The sequence below is a fragment of the Hemicordylus capensis genome, chromosome 3 (genome assembly GCF_027244095.1).
Source record: "Hemicordylus capensis ecotype Gifberg chromosome 3, rHemCap1.1.pri, whole genome shotgun sequence".
NCBI lineage: Eukaryota > Metazoa > Chordata > Lepidosauria > Squamata > Cordylidae > Hemicordylus > Hemicordylus capensis.
Window position 1 is genome coordinate 132,502,300 of NC_069659.1, and position 21,191 is coordinate 132,523,490.

At 41.7% G+C, this 21,191-nt stretch overlaps 1 protein-coding gene across 9 annotated transcripts; it reads right to left on the reverse strand.

The window, feature by feature from the left end:
* Positions 1 to 296: 296 nt before the first annotated feature.
* Positions 297 to 20,500, reverse strand: TXNDC9 (thioredoxin domain containing 9). Of its 9 annotated transcripts, none has more exons than XM_053307579.1 (6): positions 20,402 to 20,500; positions 16,631 to 16,754; positions 9,772 to 9,962; positions 7,406 to 7,524; positions 6,293 to 6,547; positions 297 to 4,823 (listed from the first exon to the last, which is right to left on the reverse strand). In XM_053307579.1, the coding sequence occupies exons 1-6, from the start codon at positions 20,486 to 20,488 to the stop codon at positions 4,706 to 4,708; spliced, it is 894 nt and encodes a 297-aa protein (XP_053163554.1). In that variant the 5' UTR covers positions 20,489 to 20,500; the 3' UTR covers positions 297 to 4,705. The 9 variants fall into 9 exon arrangements, with proteins under 9 accessions (XP_053163554.1, XP_053163555.1, XP_053163562.1 ...); XM_053307580.1 differs by lacking the exon at positions 20,402 to 20,500 and adding an exon at positions 20,241 to 20,387; XM_053307587.1 differs by lacking the exon at positions 20,402 to 20,500 and adding an exon at positions 20,241 to 20,386 and having other exon boundaries at positions 16,537 to 16,754.
* Positions 20,501 to 21,191: the final 691 nt, after the last annotated feature.

The following is a 21,191-nucleotide window of genomic DNA, read 5'->3' on the forward strand; positions in this document are numbered from 1 at the left end:
TCTGTTTACAATAAACTTCTTACTGGTAGAGCTCAGATTGTATAACTCCCTCCCTTTTAAGACATGTGGAACACCCCTACTGTGGCCTCCTCCTGTACACAAAGACCTTTTTGTTTAAATTGGCATTTTTCTGCTGATTAATTATGCTGTTGTCTTATGTGTGGAATTGATGCTGTGTGTTCTTTTTATTTTATTATGTTCATTGTATTTTGTTTCTATCGCCATACACTGCCTTGAGAACTGCAGTGGAAAGGAGGTCTGAAAATCAAGTAAATAAAGAAACAAACACATTAGTATTAGAATTAACATTATTGTATTTCAATTTACATGAACATAAAGGAGAAAAATATTGCTGACCTATTGTGCCATAGCCAGATGGGTTTTGCACCTCCTATGGCAGTTGCTACCCTATTAATCTGATGGCACACAAAGACTGCACCTATCAACTATGCTTACTTCTGGACTCACACATAGCCTAAAACACAACTCCCCTCTTTGAGCCCTCAGAACATCTTTTAAGTACTCCCCCGCACTGCATTACCCAATCCTCCAACCCCACTACCCTTCAAAATCTCTTAACCCCCTTCCTATTTATACCACCTAGAAGTAGTCTGCCTACTGCTTCCTTCTGACAGAAACATTTGAACATATGAAGCAAGTCAGGCCATTAAATCATCTACCTCAGTCCATCTTGCTCACCATCATTGACCAATCTGGCAGGTAAGGTAGAGCACAGCTATGTATGCTACTAAGCAAAAGGCAGGCTGTGACTGGCAGATATTTATTAGCTCAGTCATCCCCATTTGGGCAGTTTCCTCACCTTCCTTAAAAAGAAAAGGGGAGGGAGGAGGGGGACATCCCAGGAGAGAGCTAGATGGATGTAATAATCTACCCAGCACCACTTCTGTCATATTGGCTCAATTCTTCCAGCCTCTGATAGAGCAGGAGTAACTCTAGGAGAAGAGTCATAGGTATGCTCAATTGGTTTGACTGGATTGCTGTTTCAATTTTTCTGGGAAGGTTTGCCTCAATAAGTGAGTTATCTCCAATTTGCTTGATCAACGGTATCTGTAAGAACCATACAGGCCCATTTACCCCCAAAGCATTTAAACGTTTGCCAGCACAGACATTTATAAGCACAAAAAAGCTCATCCACCTAACAGCTAGACTGTTAGATCCCCAAGGGGTCTTAGATATTCCAAGATGGTAGGAATTCTTCTGGAAAATATGCCAGTTCAATTAAAGCAAAAACCCTTTTGTTTATAGGATAATTATGGGAGGGGTAGCTCTAAAAACAATGAGATTCAATTGGCCATAATGTTCAAACCATGGGGGCATGAGACCTGATGTTCAGTCTGAGATATTGTATTGCTCATTAGCATGCAAAATCATAACCATGGAAACACAATTTGGCTAGTCCTCCATGTTCCCATCTGCTACCCGTATAGGCCAATGGCAACAGAAAAGTTTGAATTACTGTGACATTAACATCTGAGCATATGTTGAGTGTTGTTAGCTACACAGCCTATGCAGGGAGTAGAGTGAAGTATGGAGGACCAAGCCAAATTGTGTTTCCATGGTTATGATTTTGTAAGCCAGTGCGGTATCTCAGATGACCTCAAGTCTCACGCCCCCATGACATGACCATCATGGGTCATAAAATCTCCTCACTTTTTAGAGCTCAGTTGGGGTTGTCACACCCATAACTATCCTATAATCCAAAGGTTTTTTGCTTTAGTTCCCTTGCTTCTTAAAATCAGGTGCCATATTGGCATGAACACATCAGAGGGGGCCTGTGTTAAATAAATGAGCATTGCCTCTTCGCATTTTTTTTCCTGTTCCACTGAGGAAAGAGGTCATTCTACTTCTTACTGGTGCACAAAGTGGCTAAAGTGGGCCCAGTGGAAGTAATGGTGTCCAGAGCACGGCCGGAAGCAGCAATGGTGGCTGGAGTGCTGCTGCTGCAGCCAGCAGCTAGAATGGAAATGACAGCCAGAGCAGGGCTGGTGGTGGCAATGGCTACCAGGAGCAGAACCATTACTCACTTCAGCTCTAGCTGTCAAACTGAAACACAGGCAGAATGTAAACTGCTTGAACTGTCACACATTAGTCAAAGTTGCACCTGTTAAGTCTCTGCCTGTCATGCGACTGTTAAATGTTCTGGCCTTTACAAGGAACTCAGCAGCCCTTCCCCCTTATGAGGAACAAGGTTGGAAGGTGCTAAAAGTTGTACAGGAGCACAGAGGCCTACCCGTGCTGAGGTAAAATGGACAAAACGGAAGCAGCCAGAGATGAAGCAAGACCTGTTCTATTTACCTCAGAGACAAGAGTTAAACTATTCAACTGTAATGGTTACACTTTGAAGACATTTCTCCTTCTTTGGGAGGGTGGAAGCATTTCCCCAGCCAGCCATGGCAGAAGCCCCTTGTTCCAGGGCAACAACCAAGGTAGAAGCTCTTTACTCTCCCTCTCCCCTTTTCTCCTCACAAACACTCCAACTGATCTGAGCATCATGTCTAAATCTGACATTATGGGGCCCTCTTTGTTCTTAATTTGCAGAAATTCAAAACCTATTTATTTCAACTAATCCATGGAAGAGTGTTGTATGGAAGACTGATCATCTAAAGAGAACTTTTGCGAAGCAATTCAATCAATCTGTGCTTCCCTATTTGGAGCCAAAAAATCCCATTATAAAGATGGGGACAGAGGCTGGGATGGGGGAGACACTCAACTGTGGTCTTGATGTTTCATGTCTGCTTTTCAGCTTATACTCCTTAAAACTTAGCCATTACATGGATTCGATTAAAATAAATGAAATAGTTGTGGAGGAAACAATTCTGAATGTAACAATGCCCCTTTTAGCACAAATAATACAATCAGAAAGCTGAGAAGCCACAAAAGGGTGGGGTGTGTGTGTGTGTCAAGTGAAATAACTTGACAGAATGCTGTTTTACCTCTCCACCCATAACGGACAGGCACTCCTGTGTAGTGTATTGTAATACAGAGGCACTCCGTGCAGAACAGCAGTGCAAAAATCTATTAAATTGCATTCATATTATGATCAAGAGAATATTTCCCCTGGGCTTTTTTTTTTAAATGAGCTTGTTCTCTGAAACAAAGAATTATATTAAATCATCCTGTAAGCAAGGTATTCAGTATAAGTGTTGCCATATGCTCTTTACCTGTTGATTCAGCTTTAACATGCAGTGTACATAGTTGGTAAACTTCAGAGCATTTTTACTCAGAAATACCTGCCACTGTATTCAATAGAGCTTACTCACAGATAAGTGCATATAGAATTGCAGCCCTGATTATTATAACAAGTTGTTCTAATAAGAACTAATCTGCCTACTTTCCTTTCATTATCCTTACAACTGGACTAAATGTGGGTCAAATTGAGGTCCACAAATTAGACCTCTTGCACCTCAAATGTGCACATGTCCACCATCTTGGATGAGGGGAGGATGACATCATTACAAACTACATCACTGAAGTGTCCCTGACTGTCACTCACTACAACTGTACCAAATTTTGTTCAAATTGGTTGAACAATCCCCAAGTTAGTGTACTTGTACCCCAATAGTTCACACATCCACCATCTTAGACAGGAGAGCTGGTCTTGTGGTAGCAAGCATGACTTGTTCCCTTAGCTAAGCAGGGTCTGCCCTGGCTGAATATGAATGGGAGACTAGAAGTGTGAGCACTGTAAGATATTCCCTTCAGGGGATGGAGCCGCTATGGGAAGAGCAGAAGCTTCCTATGTTCCTATCATCACAAACTACACCACTAGGGCATCCATATGTGTCCCTACAGTTGTAGCAAATTTGATTCAAATCAGTTAGACGGTTCACAAGTTAGCTCACTTGAGCCTCAAATGTTTATGTGTCCGCCATTTTGAACTGGGGTGGATGAAAACACCACAAACTATGTCACTCAGTACAACTGTACCTAATTTGATTCAAATCGGTTAGGCGGTTCACAGGTTAGCCCACTTGCACCTCAAATGTTTATACCTCTGCCATCTTGAATTGGGGTGGATTACATCATCACAAACTACACTGTTGAGGTGTCATTGTGTCCCTACAACTGTACCCAGTATGGTTCATATTGGCTCAGGCATTGTGAAGTTGATGGGGAGGGACAGGGACAGGGACAGACACAATGCAGAGTGATCTCATAAGCCAACTAGAAAGTAGGCTAAAAAGAGAGGCTAAGGCTCAAATCCTAAGCACATTTGCTTGGGAATAAAGGCCTCACTGAATACAATGGAACTTACTTCTGAGTAACCATGGACAGGATTGTACTATAAGATGGTTTAATAATATGCAATGTAGTAAAGTTAGGCAATGTCAGATTTGTAGCATCATCATACAAGCTGAACAATTCTTGCCACACGTCCTTATCAATATTCCAGTGGGAAATGGTATAAAGTACAAACACAGTCTGAAGAACTATTTTAAAAGTAATTTAAATGCTGAAATTCATTTCTTAGGTAACTTAGTTCAAATGGGCTCAGATTTTTCAGGCTAAAATTGACATTTGCAGAGGAAAAAATATTTAAGATTTCTTCTTATGAGTTATATAGAACTGTTTAGAAAATGAGCATTATGTGCAAATGTACTGAAAACAAAGAGTTTTATAAAAACATTCATAGAAATGTATCAAGCTTAAAAGAAAAGATGATTTACAAATATCATCATGACATCTAGTCATCATCAGAATCTGAATCATATTTCTTTCCTCTGATCGTTTTCTTATCCAGCTTTGTGAAACTGGTTCCAAACTTCTTTTGGTTCTGGAAGGGTGGTTCCATCAAGTTGCCACTAGGAAGGGGGAAAAATGTTAATATAAAACAGCTACTGCCAGAAGAAGCAGTTTCTAGAATTAGGTTGCAATCTTATGCATGCCTTTCTGGAAACAAGTCCCATTAGGACAAACTTCCAAATAGAGCCTCTTAGGTCTGGCAAACACACAAGGACAATTATATTTTACTTATCTGATAATTTTTTATCACACTTTTTAATTTCCTACAAAACACCCAAAGTGGCTAAACATACAGGTGAAACCAATTATCCATGAGGGTTCCGTTCTCCACTGCAACCATGGATAATGTAGTCATTGGATAATGCGTCATTGGGACTTGAGGGTTGGTTAGATTCCTGGAGGTGCAGAAAAAGGCGAAACACAGGGAAAAAAGAAAAAAGAGGGGGGGGGAAGAAGGGAGCCCTAGAAATGGAGGGGAAAAGTGCCCTGCCATGGTCCAAGCAACTCCAGGTGTCCAACAATGCCCCCCAAAGTCCAAAATGTGGCATTTTCATGTGAAAAATCATGTTTAGTTTTTTAAAATTAAACAAATGGACCACAAAGTGGCTCCTGAAAATGGTGGCCAGAAATGTCACTTCTGGCCATTCTGAACCCACAGATGTGTGAAATTAATCCTTTGCGGACCCCTTTTCTTCTGCATATGCCAAGGTCGGTTGTCAGTGACCCGACTGCAGATACGCAGAACTGTGGATGCTGGGTTGGCAAATGCCGAGGTTTGGTTTGCCGGTACATTTGCAATTTCTTGATTGGTTTTTAATGTTGGTACTAACTAAAAGGCAGCAACTAAAGCAATAGGAGTCAGATATAATAAACCAGAAAATGTTCTCTTCGAGCATAACTACCTGAGGCTGAAAAGTAGCACACTCCTAATTATAGCAGAAGGGACACACCTTCTGCTTTTTCATTCTCCATCAGTACTGTGCATCATTACTAAGCAGAGCACTGGATAAGCACTGTCTTTGTGAATTAAAAGTGTGATCTACCAAAAGGATATTATTTGTTCAGGAATATCCTTCCCTACACCTTGCATTTCCACAAACAAGTGAACAGACATGAATTTTGGGCTTGTGCATTTCTCCTTTCTGAGGGAAACATGGGAGATTAGGTATTTTGTTCCTGGCTTGTGACAAGTCACATTTTGCTGAGTTCAGACACAAATTATGGTTTGCTACAAGCCAGAAATAGAAGCTTCTAGTCTCCTCCCCTCATGTGTGGAGGGAGCATGCAAGCCCAAGGCTTGTGCCTAATTTTTCTCATAATACCAAATCACAGTAGTTAAGTGTTGTGGCTGAATATAACCAATAAAGCACATTTCTTAATCAATACAACTAAGCTAACCTGAAACTAACCATCCTGGAACCACCATCCACCAATCCAAATTGGGTTTACTACCTTGCCAGAAAAAAATATTCTCTCATTTTGCATATAGTAGCTTTAATATTTTGTTTTTAGAAAAATAATTTGTTACCTGTAGTTGATTATGTTTGCACAGCCTAATCTCCACTCCAAAGTCTCTGTGGCGAAGTCATCTGTGTTACCAAGATCAGTAAAACCAACTATGTAATCCTGTGTTTTCCCATCTTTTACAAGTGCTAGTGTGGGGATTACTTTGATGTGAAGTTTCTCACACAGAAATGGAGATTTTTCAGCATTTAACTTGATGAACTTGGTCTCAATGTGCTTTTTTGCCAATGCTGCTAAATGCTTATCTAATATTATGCATCTGAAGAAAAACAAACAAAAAATAATTGAAATACTTCACAATGAAGTGTAGATGCTAAGTCTCGTTTTAGCATCAATACATTCTTGATGATGATGAACTTTATTTGGCAGGGGATTTGTTTTACTACTGGTAAGAGACAAGTATTTTGATAAGCATACAAATAGATTACTGAAATGGTATCGTGACTATTTAGCAAATATGCTGCCATCTCTGAAATTATTATTAGCTATGGCTAGGTTACATATAGAAATGTGTATGCAGCTAACTGCCCTTGCGATACTAAATTAACAACCATGGCTATGTCTGCGTGCATAAGTACTCATAAAGTCACCAAGAACAGGACTGCAATTTTATATGTGCAAGAAGGAGTAAGGCCACATGAACTCAGTGGAACTTACTTGTGAACAAACATGCATAGGATCACTTTAAGCATATCTAACTAGACCTAAAATAGGAGCGATGGTTGTATCCAAAGAAAGATAATCATGACTAAGCATCACTGAAAGCAATGAGAAAAGTTAGCTGTACCTAACCGAAGTCCCATTAAATTCAATGACAAACTTGCTTTCAACACCCCCCACTGCTAATAATCTTTCTAGAGGACTCCTACTGTGCTGTGTTCCCTTTGTAAGTGAACACTTCACTCACAACAGGGCTCTCTCGTTCACACAGTTGAAAACAGCTGGGTGTTTATTTGGACTGAAAAGTTCAATGCCTTAACAAAAGTTCACTAAACCAGGGAATTAGATTTAGTCAGCTATGAAAGATGGAGTTTCTAAAGTGGTTTTTTTCAATAACTGATCTATTTTGGTAGATTTTTTGCACTAAAAAAAAAAACTTTCAAGAAGTTTATTATACCTGAAAGTTGTATCTCTATAGAAGTGGCAGACCACATTTTTACTCTCCTTCACTTCTTGGAAAAAATCTCTCTCACTGGGGATCTCTCTGTATTCCCCATGTCCTTTTGAAAGCCATTCCTGTTTATGAGAAAAAAGTTAGTATGAAATATTTAGGTACTGCTTATTATGCCAAGAGAGGTAAAGCTACCTGTGAAATACAAAAACACATCAGGAATAATTATAATTCCTCCATAACTTAAATTCTATTTATTGTTTTAATGTCAGTGCCCTGGTGGTAACCTGGAACAGGGAACCCATCAGGGCATGATTGCTCCTAAGCGTCCCTTCTGACCTGTTTAAAAAATGGCCCCTTGGTATACTGAGGAGTTGCAGGGGCTGAAGCGGTTGGGTAGGCGACTAGAAGGCAAGTGGAGGAGAACTCGGTTCGAATCTGACAGGATGAGGCATGTGACTCATTTGAAGGCTTATGCGGTAGCGGTGCATGCAGCAAAAAAAGGATTTTGGTCTACACGCATTGCGTCTGCAGGTTCGCGTTCAGCAGAACTATCCCGGGTTGTGAGGAGTTTAATCTCTGCTCCTTCTGTTTTAAATCAGTCCTCGGGGTCATTCTGCTGTGACGCTTTTAATGGGTTCTTTGCGGACAAAATCTCCTGTATCCGGGCTGACTTGGACTCCACTATTTCTGCAAGGTCTATGAAGAAAGTGTCCAGGAATCCCTCTTGCAATATTAGGTTGGATCAGTTTCAAACTGTGACTCTTGAGGATATGGACAAGCTGCTTGGAGCGGTGGGGCCTACCACCTGTCCTCTGGATCCTTGCCTGAGTTGGCTGCTTCTATCTAGCAGGGAGATTGTTGGAGGTGGTCTAGTTAATATCATAAATGCATCGCTGAGGGAGGGGAGGGTGCCTCCTTGTCTGAAGGAGGCAATGGTTAGACTGCTTCTTAAGAAGCCTTCCCTGGACCCCTTAGCAAAGGATAGTTACAGGCCAATCTCCAATTTCCCTTGGTTGGGCAAGGTGATTGAGAAGGTGTTCGTCGACCAGCTCCAGGTGTTTTTGGAGGAAACTGATTATCTAGACCCATTTCAAACTGGCTTTAGAGTTGGCTATGGGGTTGAGACAGGCTTGGTTGGCCCAATGGATGACCTTTACTGGGCAATCAACAGAGGGAGTGTGACTCTGCTGGTTCTTTTGGATCTCTCGGTGGCGTTTGGTACCATTGACCATGGTATCCTTCTGGATTGCCTGGGGGAGTTGGGGATAGGGGGCACTGCTTTGCAGTGGTTCCGCTCCTATCTCTCAGGTAGATTCCAGATGATGGAGCTTTAGAATATTAGGACTTTTATTTTTAACCCCCTTCCGAATGATTCCAAGCATGGAACTGGCCTTTTTCACAACTGCTGCACACTGAGTAGACACTTTCAACTATCTATCCATCACAACCCCAAGCTCCTTCTCCTGGTCAGTCACCAACAGCTCAGACCCCATCGGTGTACATGTGAAGTTGAAGGTTTTTTGCCCCAATATGCATCACTTTACACTTGCTAACATCGAACCAAATTTGCCATTTTGTTGCCCACTCCCATTTGGAGAGATCCTTTTGGAGCTCCTCGCAATCTCTTTTGGATTTCACTACCCTAAATAGTTTGGTGTCATCTGCAAATTTGGCCACCTTGCTGCTTACCACAACTTCTAGGTCATTTATGAACAAATTAAAAGCACCGGTCCCAGTAGAGAACCCTAGGAATTCCTACTTACTTCCCTCGATTTAGAGAACTGTCCATTTATTCCTACCCTCTGTCCTTCAACCACTTACCAAACCACACATGAACCTGTCCCCTTATGCCATGACTTCTAATTTTTCTCAAGAGTCTTTGATGAGGAACTGTCAAAAGCTTTTTGTAAGTCCAGATAAACTATGTCAATTGGATCACCTTTATCTACACACCTGTTGACACTCTCAAAGAACTACAAAAGATTGGCGAGGCAATTACTTTTGCAGAAGTCATGCTGGTTCTCCCTCAGCAGGGCCTGTTCTTCTATATGCTTAACAGTTTTGTCCTTGAGAATACTTTTCATTAATTTGCCTGCAACAGACATTAAGCTAACCAGCCTAGTTCCCCAGGTTTTCCATGGATCCCTTTTTGAAAATTGGTGTTACGTTGGCCACTGTGTTTATATCCCGCTCTACCTCTGAGGAGCCCAGAGTGGTGTACATGGTTATATTTATCCTCACAACAACTTTGTCAGATGGATACTAACCCAATTTACAGAACTGTTGTAAAGATTACTGAGATAATATATGTGAAATGCTTCAAGTACTTACATATGTAATTACTATTTATAATAATACAGAAGAGTTACCTGTTTCTGTTGCTGGGCTTTCTTTAATGTTTCAAGTCTTCTTTGTTTTAAGAGTTCCAGCTCATCTTCATCCATCTGGTCCAGTTTTTGCAGCTCTGCATCAACTTGTTCTTCTACAATCTTGGTTGTCTGAAGCATTTGAGACTCCAGAACATTTGAAAACATTTCCATTGATGTATCAGCCATTTTTTCTAAAAAGTGGAACACACAAACCTGAAAGAATTTAACCGATTTTACATGATTGTATTATTTTAAAAATATGAATAAGGGGTACAGTGGACCACTTATATGCAGATGCAACATCTGTAGTTTCACGTATGTGTGGCCAGGTAATTAACACCCGACCTCGGCATATGCGAGTGAAAAAGGCATAAAAGGGGTTAATCCCAGGTGTCCGTGGGTGGCTGGAAACGACCTTGGAGATAATTTCTGGCTGCCACTTTGAGCCTGGGAACCATTTTATGGTTCATTAAAAACACAGCACCCCCCACAAAAAAAAACCCAGCAACCCCCCCACCCCCACAATTTTTTACAGAATTCTTGGAACTTAAGCGACTAAGTGGTCCTTGGACTCCAAAAGGTCCACGGACCATGGTAAGGCCCTTCATATGGCCCGTTTTCAGTTTGGGGGTAAGTTTGGGGTGGGTTTTTGTTGTTGTTTTTTTAAGTCTGGGAACCTAATCCCCATGGTCCTATCTATAGACTCAATGATTCATTATCCAGTTTCCTTACCCATGGTAATATGTGGGAACAAAACCCCTGTAATTATGTACAGTAATTATGTACTCCTGAATTAATCCAGTTAACAGACCTCAACAAAGTGATGTAATGTTTCCACCCAGAGCCTCTGGATAGGGCAGTTTATATATGTAATTAATAATAAATATAAATATAAATATAAAATATAAAATATAAATACACATCATTGTAATATAGGGCTGCACAACTCAAATGCCCTAGTGGCCCAGAACCATACACAACTTGGCGTGCAAGGGCCGAGGTCAATTTTTATTTATTTATTTATTTTTATTACATTTTATATCCCGCTCTTCCTCCAAGGAGCCCAGAGCAGTGTACTACATACTTAAGTTTATCCTCACAACAACCCTGTGAAGTAGGTTAGGCTGAGAGAGATGTGACTGGCCCAGAGCCACCCAGCTAGTATCATGGCTGAATGGGGATTTGAACTCAGGTCTCCCTGGTCCTAGTCCAGCACTCTAACCACTACACCATGCTGGCTCCTTTTAGCACATTATTACATTAAAATTAAAAATATCATTAGTTACTTGTGGATCTATTCCCCCTGTCAACAGACCCATAGTTTTAACCAAGAAATTGTGGCCAGAAAATAGGTCCTGTCCCTGCTCAGTCAGTGGGGCCCCTGGAGTGCAAGCCAGCCCAAAATAAATGCCAACTCCTCTCATCTCTCTAAACTGTCATTGCTTTCAGGCTGCAATCCAAGGCATGCTTACATGGGAGTAAGCCTCACTGGGTACATCATGGAACATATTTCTGAGAAACCATGCATAGGATGGCGCTATAAGGCAGTTTTCAGCTCCTGTGTTGCTGCAAGATACCTGGGGGCCAGTAAAATAGTCCCTGCGGGCTGAATCCGGCCCCCGGGCCTTATATTGTGAATAATTATGTTATGTTATGTTTTAACTCTCATATTTAAAAAGGCTATATTCCACCAAGCATATAGGATTTAGGTGACCTGAGTATATTCCAAATGAACCAGAATGATTATATTTGATTAATAATAGTTTTGGCTCTCATCCCTGTAGCTATCAGCAAGGATTTAGCTATGATTTCTGATACAGAGTTGTTATTGTCTGAAGGGAGATTAAGAACACAACAGTTGATGTTCTAGAAAACATAACAATCAATGGCTCAATTAGTATTTGCCACAGGTCTAGACATAATTTACAGAAAAACAACCTGACTTAGTATTTTAGTTTTGTCTGAACCACAAGGGAAGAACCTGTCAGAGTAAGGCATCCCTGTCATTCAATATCTTTATGCCATCTTTTTACAATAAAATACCTAAGACAGCCAACAACAATAAAATGATAAAAACCAGATAAACCCATCAGGAGTTCCCAACTTTGGATCCTCAGATGTTGTTGGCCTACAACTCCCATTATTCTCAGTCACAATTGCCTTTGTAGTCCATCAACATCTGAGGACCCAAAGTTGGGAACCCTGCCATAGACTGGTTGGAGATGGCTACAGCACCAATTATTTCTAATAGGGGTCTACTCTCTCCTGGCCAATTAAATGCATAGTCAGAGGGTATGTGTGTGTCCTTGTTGCTGAAGGCCAAGAGCCAGACACTACATAATGACATTAATCAATCAATATATTGCTGTCTGCTAAGAGAGCATGTGGATAGGAACAGAGCCTCCGCAAGCCCCCATTAAGGGTGTGTGGTACATTTGGGGGTGTTGGGAGGGAAAAAACATACCCCTCCCCCCAAAACCCTAAGATTTGGGGGGAGAGGAATCTCAGATCTCTCCCCCAGAAACAAAAACCACCCTCAAAGCAGAGAGCAAGTACACTTTGCAGCCATGGACTGTTCAAACAAAGGTTCTGAAAGGAGATTCTTCACTTTCTGTCATTCAACAGGGCACAGCCAATGACACTGGAAGTTTATTGGGAGGACAATGAGAAAGAACTGGAAGAAATGGTGAGGGGAGGAGGAAGGGAGAAAGAAAAAAATATTGACAGTGGGTGATTGTTGGTGTTAACAGTTACACAAGGCATAGGCTTTATAAAGAAAAAATGGGGAGAAAATGCTAAACACAAAGAGAGGCCATCCTAAAAAGAAAAAGAAACAAGTTGTGAGAGCAACAAAAATATACTGTATTAAACATCAAAACCATTGTGACAAGACCCTCCCGACACTATATTTCATCTTCTTGCTCCCATCAATGCCCTAATGTCCTTTCCTCACTAATATAACACATGAGATTTCAGATATGATACATTTTTTGTCATGTTTCATTTGTTGAAACTATATTTGGTATGAACTATCTATATGTCCTATAGATGTCATTACCAACAGTGGTACACAAATGGTTGACGATTATTGGTTATTGGATCATTGGTTGAAAATTATTTTCAGTGATGTATTAGGAAAAAGATGACTACTCAGTCCTGGAAAAGGTTTATCTCATCTTTATTGGTGTCACTAGGCTTCTTGCAACAATATGCAGAGTGTGGAGATATTGTACGCAAAAAAAAAAAATTACTTGGCTAGTGTTGGTTGGACATATTCCTCCTAAGTGACAGAACAGTGGCATCAGTCTCTGATAGCATCACTATACAGAAATATTTCATATATTTATTTTGCCTTAAGATGTGATCTCAAGGAAATTTAGAGAGATAGGATAGCCTTCACTAAAACTGGACTAAATTTGATGCCATCAGCTGTTCTTGCAGGAAGATATAAAAATCTGCCTTATATTGAATGTATCTCTTCCTGTGCTTCTAGATCGAAATAAGATCTTGTATATGCTGTTATGCAATATCACACAGAAGGGAGAAGGAATTATAACTGGGGCACATTCTGTAAAAATACATAAGAAGTTCAGTCTCAGATGTGATGCATCTGTTGTGTGGACAAAACGCTACATAACTATTAAAACTACTCAATTTTCAGCTACTATAATTAGTGTCAGAAGAAAATTTATCTAAGAATATGCTGCATCTTGTTGGGGGGGTGGATTCTGAAAGGGTATAATGTTTTTTATTTGGGATTTTTCACTGGATGTATCTAATATTTTATTTACGTGCTGCATCCAGATATTGTTTGGATTGCTATAGTTTATGTTTGCTTGTTATATATTTTGCCAAAATCAGTTTGAATACATGCAAATAAAAGCTTCACCAGCTAACTACAGATGTGAATGGGGCCTTTGTACATGTGAGTTCCATGCTAAAGTCAAAATATCTGCCTCTTCTGGTAGCATGGCAGTCCTCAACTAATGGAGTCAGCTGTCTTCTGGCTGATCAGGTGCACAGAGTATATATTTCTCTTGGATGCTTAGACAGCAACTGTGTAGGAGTACTTATTATTTAATAATCACTTTACAGTGGTTCTGCTCCTACCTTTCAGGCAGATTCCACACGTTGTTGTACTTGGAGACTGTTCTTCAGAAGAAGAGCTTCTGTATGGAGTGCCAGAAGGATTCATACTGCCTCCAATGCTTTTTAACATCTACATGAAACCACTGGGAGAGATCATCAGAAGATTTGGTGCAGGGTGCTATCAGTATGCTGATGACACCCAAATCTACGTCTCCATGTCAATATGGAGACCTCTTCAACCAGGAAGAGGCATAACCTCCCTAAATGCCTGCCTGGAGGAGATAATGGGCTAGATGAGGGATACAGACTGAGACTGAATCCAAATAAGATGGGAGGTATCTATTGTGCAGCTCAGGAGACAACTATGATCTGCCTGTCCTGGATGGGTAATACTCCCCCAGAAGGAACAGGTACAGAGTCTGGGAGTGCTTCTGGATCCAAACCTCCCGTTGGTGTCTCAGCTGAGATAGAGGTCATAAATGCTTTGGCTGATATGCCAGCTGCATCCGTTTGAGATAAACAACCTCTGAGCAGTAGTGAATATGCTGGTAATCTCCAGACTTGATTACTGAAATGTGCCCTGTGTGGAGCTGCCTTTGTACATGGTTTGGTAACTGCAACTGGTGCAAAATGCAGCAACAAGGTTGGTCTGTGGGTCATCTCGAAGAGATCATAATACTTCTATATTAAAAGAACAACACTGGCCACCAATATGTTTCTGGGCAAAATATAAGGTGCTGGTTAACCTATAAAACCCTAAACAGCTTAGGCCCAGGGTATTTAAAAGAGCATCTTCTCCGTTATGAGCCCACTGCCTGTTGAGATTATCTGAGATCTGTCTACAGTTGCTACAAAACCAAGGAGGGCCTTCACTCTGGCATGGTGCCGCGTTCTCCCCTCAGCCGTGCTTGAGTGACAATTCAGAAAGATCCCACTTTCGGAATGACAATGTCCCTGCAACTCCAGACATGTAGAAACATCAGAGCATGTCCTTCTTCAGTGCTTGTATTACAGGGACATTCGATCCACCCACATCCTGCTGTTACTACACAAGTACCCAGGTAAAATGGGACAATTTTACACCTCTTTACTGCTTTCTGATATCATTCCTGCCATCACATATAGCACTGACAGGTTCTGCGCAACAGCACTGAAAATCTGATGGATGATGACCTCTAGCTCATGCTCAGCGCCCAACTTTACAGCTTAACTCCAGTGCACCTGTAGCTTGCTACCACAGAGCACTTCATGATAACCTAGCACCATTATAGTTTTACAGCTTAACAGCCCCTCGCTTTATCTAAGTGATAAAATTTCGACCTTCCTTACAGCTGCCCTTGTATATTTTAAATGCTTTTAATATAATTTTTCAAAAATGCAATCCTTACCCCTTCATGTCTTTTTATGCCTTTTACGCCTCTATGTCTTTTATGCATTTTTATTAATGATATGGTCCCTGTGGGCAATCTTATGCAATTTTATGCAGTTTATATAACTTTCTATGTAATCCTCACCCTCTTATGTCCTTTTATGTCTTCTTATGCCTTTTTGACTTTCATGCCTTTTAATGACTTTTATTGACTGTATCCTTCCCCTGTAATGTATGCTGGTCTATGACCGTAATAAAGATTGATTGGATTTGATCTGCAGTTGCCACTAGCTCATCTGTTGGCTACTCAGGAATGGGCCTTCTCCGTTGCTGCCCTGAGACTTTGGAATATACTCCCTGTAGAAATATAAGCCTTCCCATCTCTAAGAGCTTTTTAAAAGGCTGTGAATACACATTTATTCATCCATGCTTTTAATCAGATTTATAAAACCTGTTATTGTTTTAAATTTTTAATTCATGTTATTTTAGTGTAAACCTCCCAGAGACAAAAATTTGGAGAGGGATATAATAGCTAAATAAAAATAAAAATTTACTATTTAGCCTAACAAATGCATCCTTCTTGCATTTGCAAGGACAGGAACTTGGTCACCATGATCTACGCATTTCTTCTCTCAGGCAATTTGTTCCATATTGTTCTACTTACTGCAAAAGTATTTCACGCCCACAAGAATTTGTGGCATGTTCCAGGGCACACTCTCAGTTCATAATGAGAGTTAATGGGACCCACTTTGAAATGAAAGTGCATCCAATATATCCTTGGAACGCTGCACTTCATAGAAAAATGAGTAAAAACACATGATTTTGAAGTCACATGAAATCACAACAGAACCTACATACTGGTCCAGAATAATCTGCTTCTGTACAATCATGAGGGCTAGAGCACAATTAAAGAAATCTTAGCCAGTTAATCACATGATTTTAGTTAATTATGCATAAAATCCACACACAGAACCAGTTCTGAGGAACCCCCCCCCCAAGCCTCTGTTTGGGGTGAGTGGAAGTTGATAAACGTAACAGAGATAGGACCTACTTCCAGAGGGCTCACAGAAAGCCCCACAGATCGAATGCGGCTGTAACTGAGCCCTAATGTACACTACACGTAACCCGCTGTGTACATGTAAACAATTGCGAGTACGTGGCGAGCTGAGCCGCCCGGATACCCACAGCAACCGAAGAGCGGGCCAGTCTGCTGCACGGTACTCACTGAGCAGGAGCCGAAGCGTGTCCAGGCAACGGCCCAAAACGGAAAAAAAGAAAGAAAGAAAGAAAGAAAAGAAACAACCTACTGCTGGGGACCAAGGCCGTCGTCAGCGGGCTCCTCTCACAGGCCTCGTTCTCCTCAGTGGCCTGACAGACGAACGAGCTCGGCTGAAAGCTTACCTTTTTGCGTCTCAGCGGTTGTGACGCAAAAGGAAAACGTCATTCCGCTTTGACGCGGAGGTTTGTCGCCACAAGTCTCCGCCTTCATTTCGCAGGCGTGGCACGGACACATCAGTTCATAGAGCTAGGAAATAAATAGAGTAAGAAAACCAAGTTGAATTTCGGTAGCAAGCATGGTGCTACTGGGCGCCATAGGCATAACTAAGCGCCCACATGAGAAGAAAAAAAGAGCCGAATTAGAAAATCCATACCCTCCATTCTTGGCTGCTAAGTTTTGTTTGCAGTAGTGAATACGCTGGGGCCCAATTCCAGCTAAACTAAACTCTTTGAGTTCTCCACTGGTTTCTATCACCACGTCTTACTTTCACCGCAAAGGACATTTAAAAATGGCTTATTATGAAAGGAAATAGGAAATGAAGACAATGAGATGCTTCTGTTTGGCCGTTTCCTATCTCTGTGTCAGACATGGTTGCTGAACCTTCCCCACTTCCCATGTTTTAAGCCGGAGCACGGAGTCGGACGTCGGTTCCTGTTATAGCAGTAGAAGGCGGCTATAGGAGAAGGTTGCTCCCGGCGGAGCAGGGCCTTTGTTGTGGAGGAACCATGGTGGTAGTTACTGAACTCAAGTTCAAACAAACGGTGACAAAAATAATCTTTGTCATACGGTTTAAAAAAAAAGGAGTACACTATGTGGGTCACAAGTAGGGTTGCCATATTCAAGCTTCCCAAATTCGAGTGGCCGAATTTGCATATTATGCAAATTATGTCGCAACTAATTTGCATTTTATTTATTTATTTGACAGATTTGTATACTTTCCCCTCTGCCCTCCCATATGATCGGATCCAGAGTAAAATCCGGGAAGTGCATTTGAAATCAGTGTAAAACAGACATTTAGCAGCCAGGTGGAGGAGCCAAAATCCAGGGGCTACCCTAAATTTCGGGAGACATAGCAACCCTAGTCACAGAGCACTAAGCCACAGAAACTGCTACTGGCTCTACTCCTTTGTCATTACTCACCTCACTCAAGTCCCCCACAGAAACTACAAGGCCCAGGATATGCTGCGCTTCAAATTGACAACACCATACTTGCGCAAAACAGGTTGTGCTCCTTTATATCTTCTGGCCAACAAGGCAATTCATTAAGAATTAAAGCTAACTGGTTCGTGGGATTTATTTCTAAGCAGACTTGCTTATGGTTGCTAGTTGATATGTAATGGTTCCTTGATTAATCACATTATTGAAAGAGAAGTGCTTAAACCTCTGCAGTTAAGGCTTTATTTCTATAAAGTGTAAAGTATGCCATCAAGTTGATTTCGACTCCTGGCGCCCACAGAGCCCTGTGGTTTTCTTTGGTAGAATACAGGAGGGGGTTTCCCATTGCCTCCTCCCACGCAGTATGAGATGATGATGCCTTTCAGCATCTTCCTATATCACTGCTGTCCGATAGAGGTGTTTCTCATAGTCTGGGAAACACACCAGCGGGGATTCGAACTGGCAACCTTCTGCTTGTTAGTCAAGCAGTTCCCTGCTGCACCACTTAAGGTGACGATCAGCTTTTTACCGCTTTACATAAGTGTTTAACACACATTGAGTCACTCTCACTGTTCCCTCTAAGGCACGTGCACACGCTCACAAGCTTTTTGATGTCTGTCCACTCAGTTAATTTTAGATTCCGCTCAGGTTGAATCAAGAAGGCTCCACTCTGCACTCACACACTGCCTTGATATTGCTGTCCAGAACAAAACGCATTCTGCACTCAGATAAATAAGATTGGAGGGAACAGTGATCACTCTCTCTTATACAAAGCGCAAACAAGCAGAGTCAAAGTCAGGATGGCTAAGACACAATATGAAGCATGGTTGACAAATTACTCAAGGGATAAATGAAAGGGTACATTAAAAACAATTCAAGAGGGCTAAGAGTGAGCCAGGGAATAGCAGAGCAGTCAGTCTCACTTGAGTACCAGAAAATAAGCTTTATCAAAGCATCACAGTGTTTGTGTGTACATATGATCATGAGCAGGGTACCCAAAAAAGTCAAGATTGGTTGAAAATCTGTGTATTTCATTTCGTAGTACAGTAATGGCGTGAACACACAAATGTCACATCCACCAAAAGAAGCCCTCACATAACATTTGAAGAAGTCTACTGTATAGACTTTTGTAGTGTGTACAGCAATCTCAAGGGGGCAATTTGCCATTATCTGGGAAATTGGTTCTGTGCTGGCACAGCAATGGACATCATACTGCCAGACCACTGGGGAGTGGGGGAAGCTGATGGGGTTAGGGTGGCAGGAGAGAGAGAGAGAGAGAGAGAGAGAGAGGGGCTGCTGCTTACCCTTTGCACAGTATCAAAAAACCCATCTCCTCAGTACTCTATATTCAGGGACAAAATCAGCAATACACAAGTTGTATTGAGTGACTGACCCAGAGTAACCCAGTGGTTTCATGGCTGAATGGGGACTTAAGTTCAGGTCTCCCCAGTCTCCCACACTCTAACCACTGCACAATGCCAACTTTATCATTAGAATATCAGAAGAGAAGTAGGTCATGAATGGAGCAGAAGCAATAATGGAGCCTTTAGAACTGTAGGGCTGCAAGCCATGCCAAGCATCATTTCATTAACAGACTAGCCCCTTATAGGGCTCACAGCTTGCTCTTAGTCACACTTCTCCCCTTTTGGTTCAGTCTTATAAGCTATATCTGGGTACAGGATATAACACACCACAGTGCATACAAAACCAGTACACAAACACACACTTGCCATCCACCTCCAAAGCAAAGGGGCTGGGATAGGAGAGAGAGAGGATTCAGACTGACTGTCTTACAGATCAGCCTCATCTGTTGCTCCTTTAACTGACTGTCCTGTCAGGGATCCATTTCTTATTAGGGGAATAACTACAGGTAGCACCTCCTAGGCAGCTCTCCCCTAGCCAATAATTCAAAGTCCCCTCATATTTTCTCCTTTAGGTTTAAAGAAAACATCAACTTCCCCCTCTATATATTATCCTTCACTCCACAAAATAAAGCTTCACCGCCAACAACTCCTTCCTACTAATTCCTGCCTCACCACCACAAATTCCCCATCACCTTTTCCCTCTTCCCACCTGTTCCATTCCAGATCTTTCATGTCTCCAGTAGCATCACATCCTTGACTGTATTGCTATACAACATAAGAAGCTGCCTTATACTGAGACAGACCCTTGGTCCCTCTAGCTCAGTAAAGTATTGCCTACACTGACTGGCAGCAGCTTCTCCAAGGCTGCAAGCAGGCACCTCTTTCAGCCCTACTGGAGCCGCTGCCAGGAAGACAGGGAACCTAGAACCTCAGATACTCTTTCCTAAGGGGAATATCTTAACAGTGCTCACATATAGTCTCCCATTCAACAGCAAACCAGGAACCTGCTTAGTAAAGGGGACAATTCATACTTGCTATCAAGAGACCAGCTCTTCTCCCACCAAAAGTCTTGCAACTGAGCCTGGTAAAGGAAAAATACTCTGCCGGGCAGCAAGCAGCCCCTCCTAGTTCCTTCTCATTTTGTCTGCCACACAAAACAACAATGACCCCTCAGCCAACAACCAATAAATAAGGAAAGCAAACCGCTCCTTACATTTGTGTGTGTAAGCCATGCTGAGTTAGGCTCTCACACAAACAGAGTAAGAAAATAATTATTTTTGCAGGCTACAGCAAACAAAGCAGCACTTTCTCACACTGGGAAGAATAAAAGTTCAGAGCCCGTCAGGTAAAAGTGAGTGAAATTCTAGCACTCACTCTGCTGTGTGCAAAAAAGGCTACCGCCTTCTTCCTTTGGAAATGAACCTGGCACTCTGATTGGCTGTCAGAGCTGTCAATCAGCATGATGCCTTCAGAATATACTTCTACGGTAGGTCATTTTAAGCCCAGCCCACCTTTTGAAAACAAAACCCAAGCCTTCCCATTGGCTGCTGATACATTAATATGTAAATAATGGTTGACAGGTGCTCTGCTTTTTCAATGGAGCCTAGTATGTAACTAGGCTCTATGTAACACCCACTCTATATGTAAATATTTTAGCTTGGCTAGGCAAGCTGCAGGGAAGGGCAGGAGGGCAGCATAACCACAAACTAAGTTAAATTGGTGGGGGCTGATTTGGGGGCAGGCACCACCCATTCTGCGAGCGCCTCCTCTGGGTGTAATATGATCTCTTCGGCTAACCCCGGCCGACGGAGAGCAACCTGACTGCTAAAAAGTTTGACGCTCAGCGTTGCTAAATTCATCTCTATTAGAAGTCTTTTCCTTTTTCAGGCGTTCTATTGCGTTTTGGTTAAGTGTCAAATAAAAAGAGATCTGCAGACGGAGGAAGTTAATATAACTCTCCAGTTATATAACTCTCCAGTTAATATAAATTATCCTCATCCAGGTCACCTAGCTGTTGAGAGGTTATGCATATACTTATAATTTGCTACAGTTATAACGCATCGTGGAACTCAAAGCCACGTTTGTAGGTTCCCGGCCGGCTCTAAGCAGATGGGGAGACAGCTGAGCTTCCACAAGCTTGCTGTAGCCTGTATCATGTGGCACC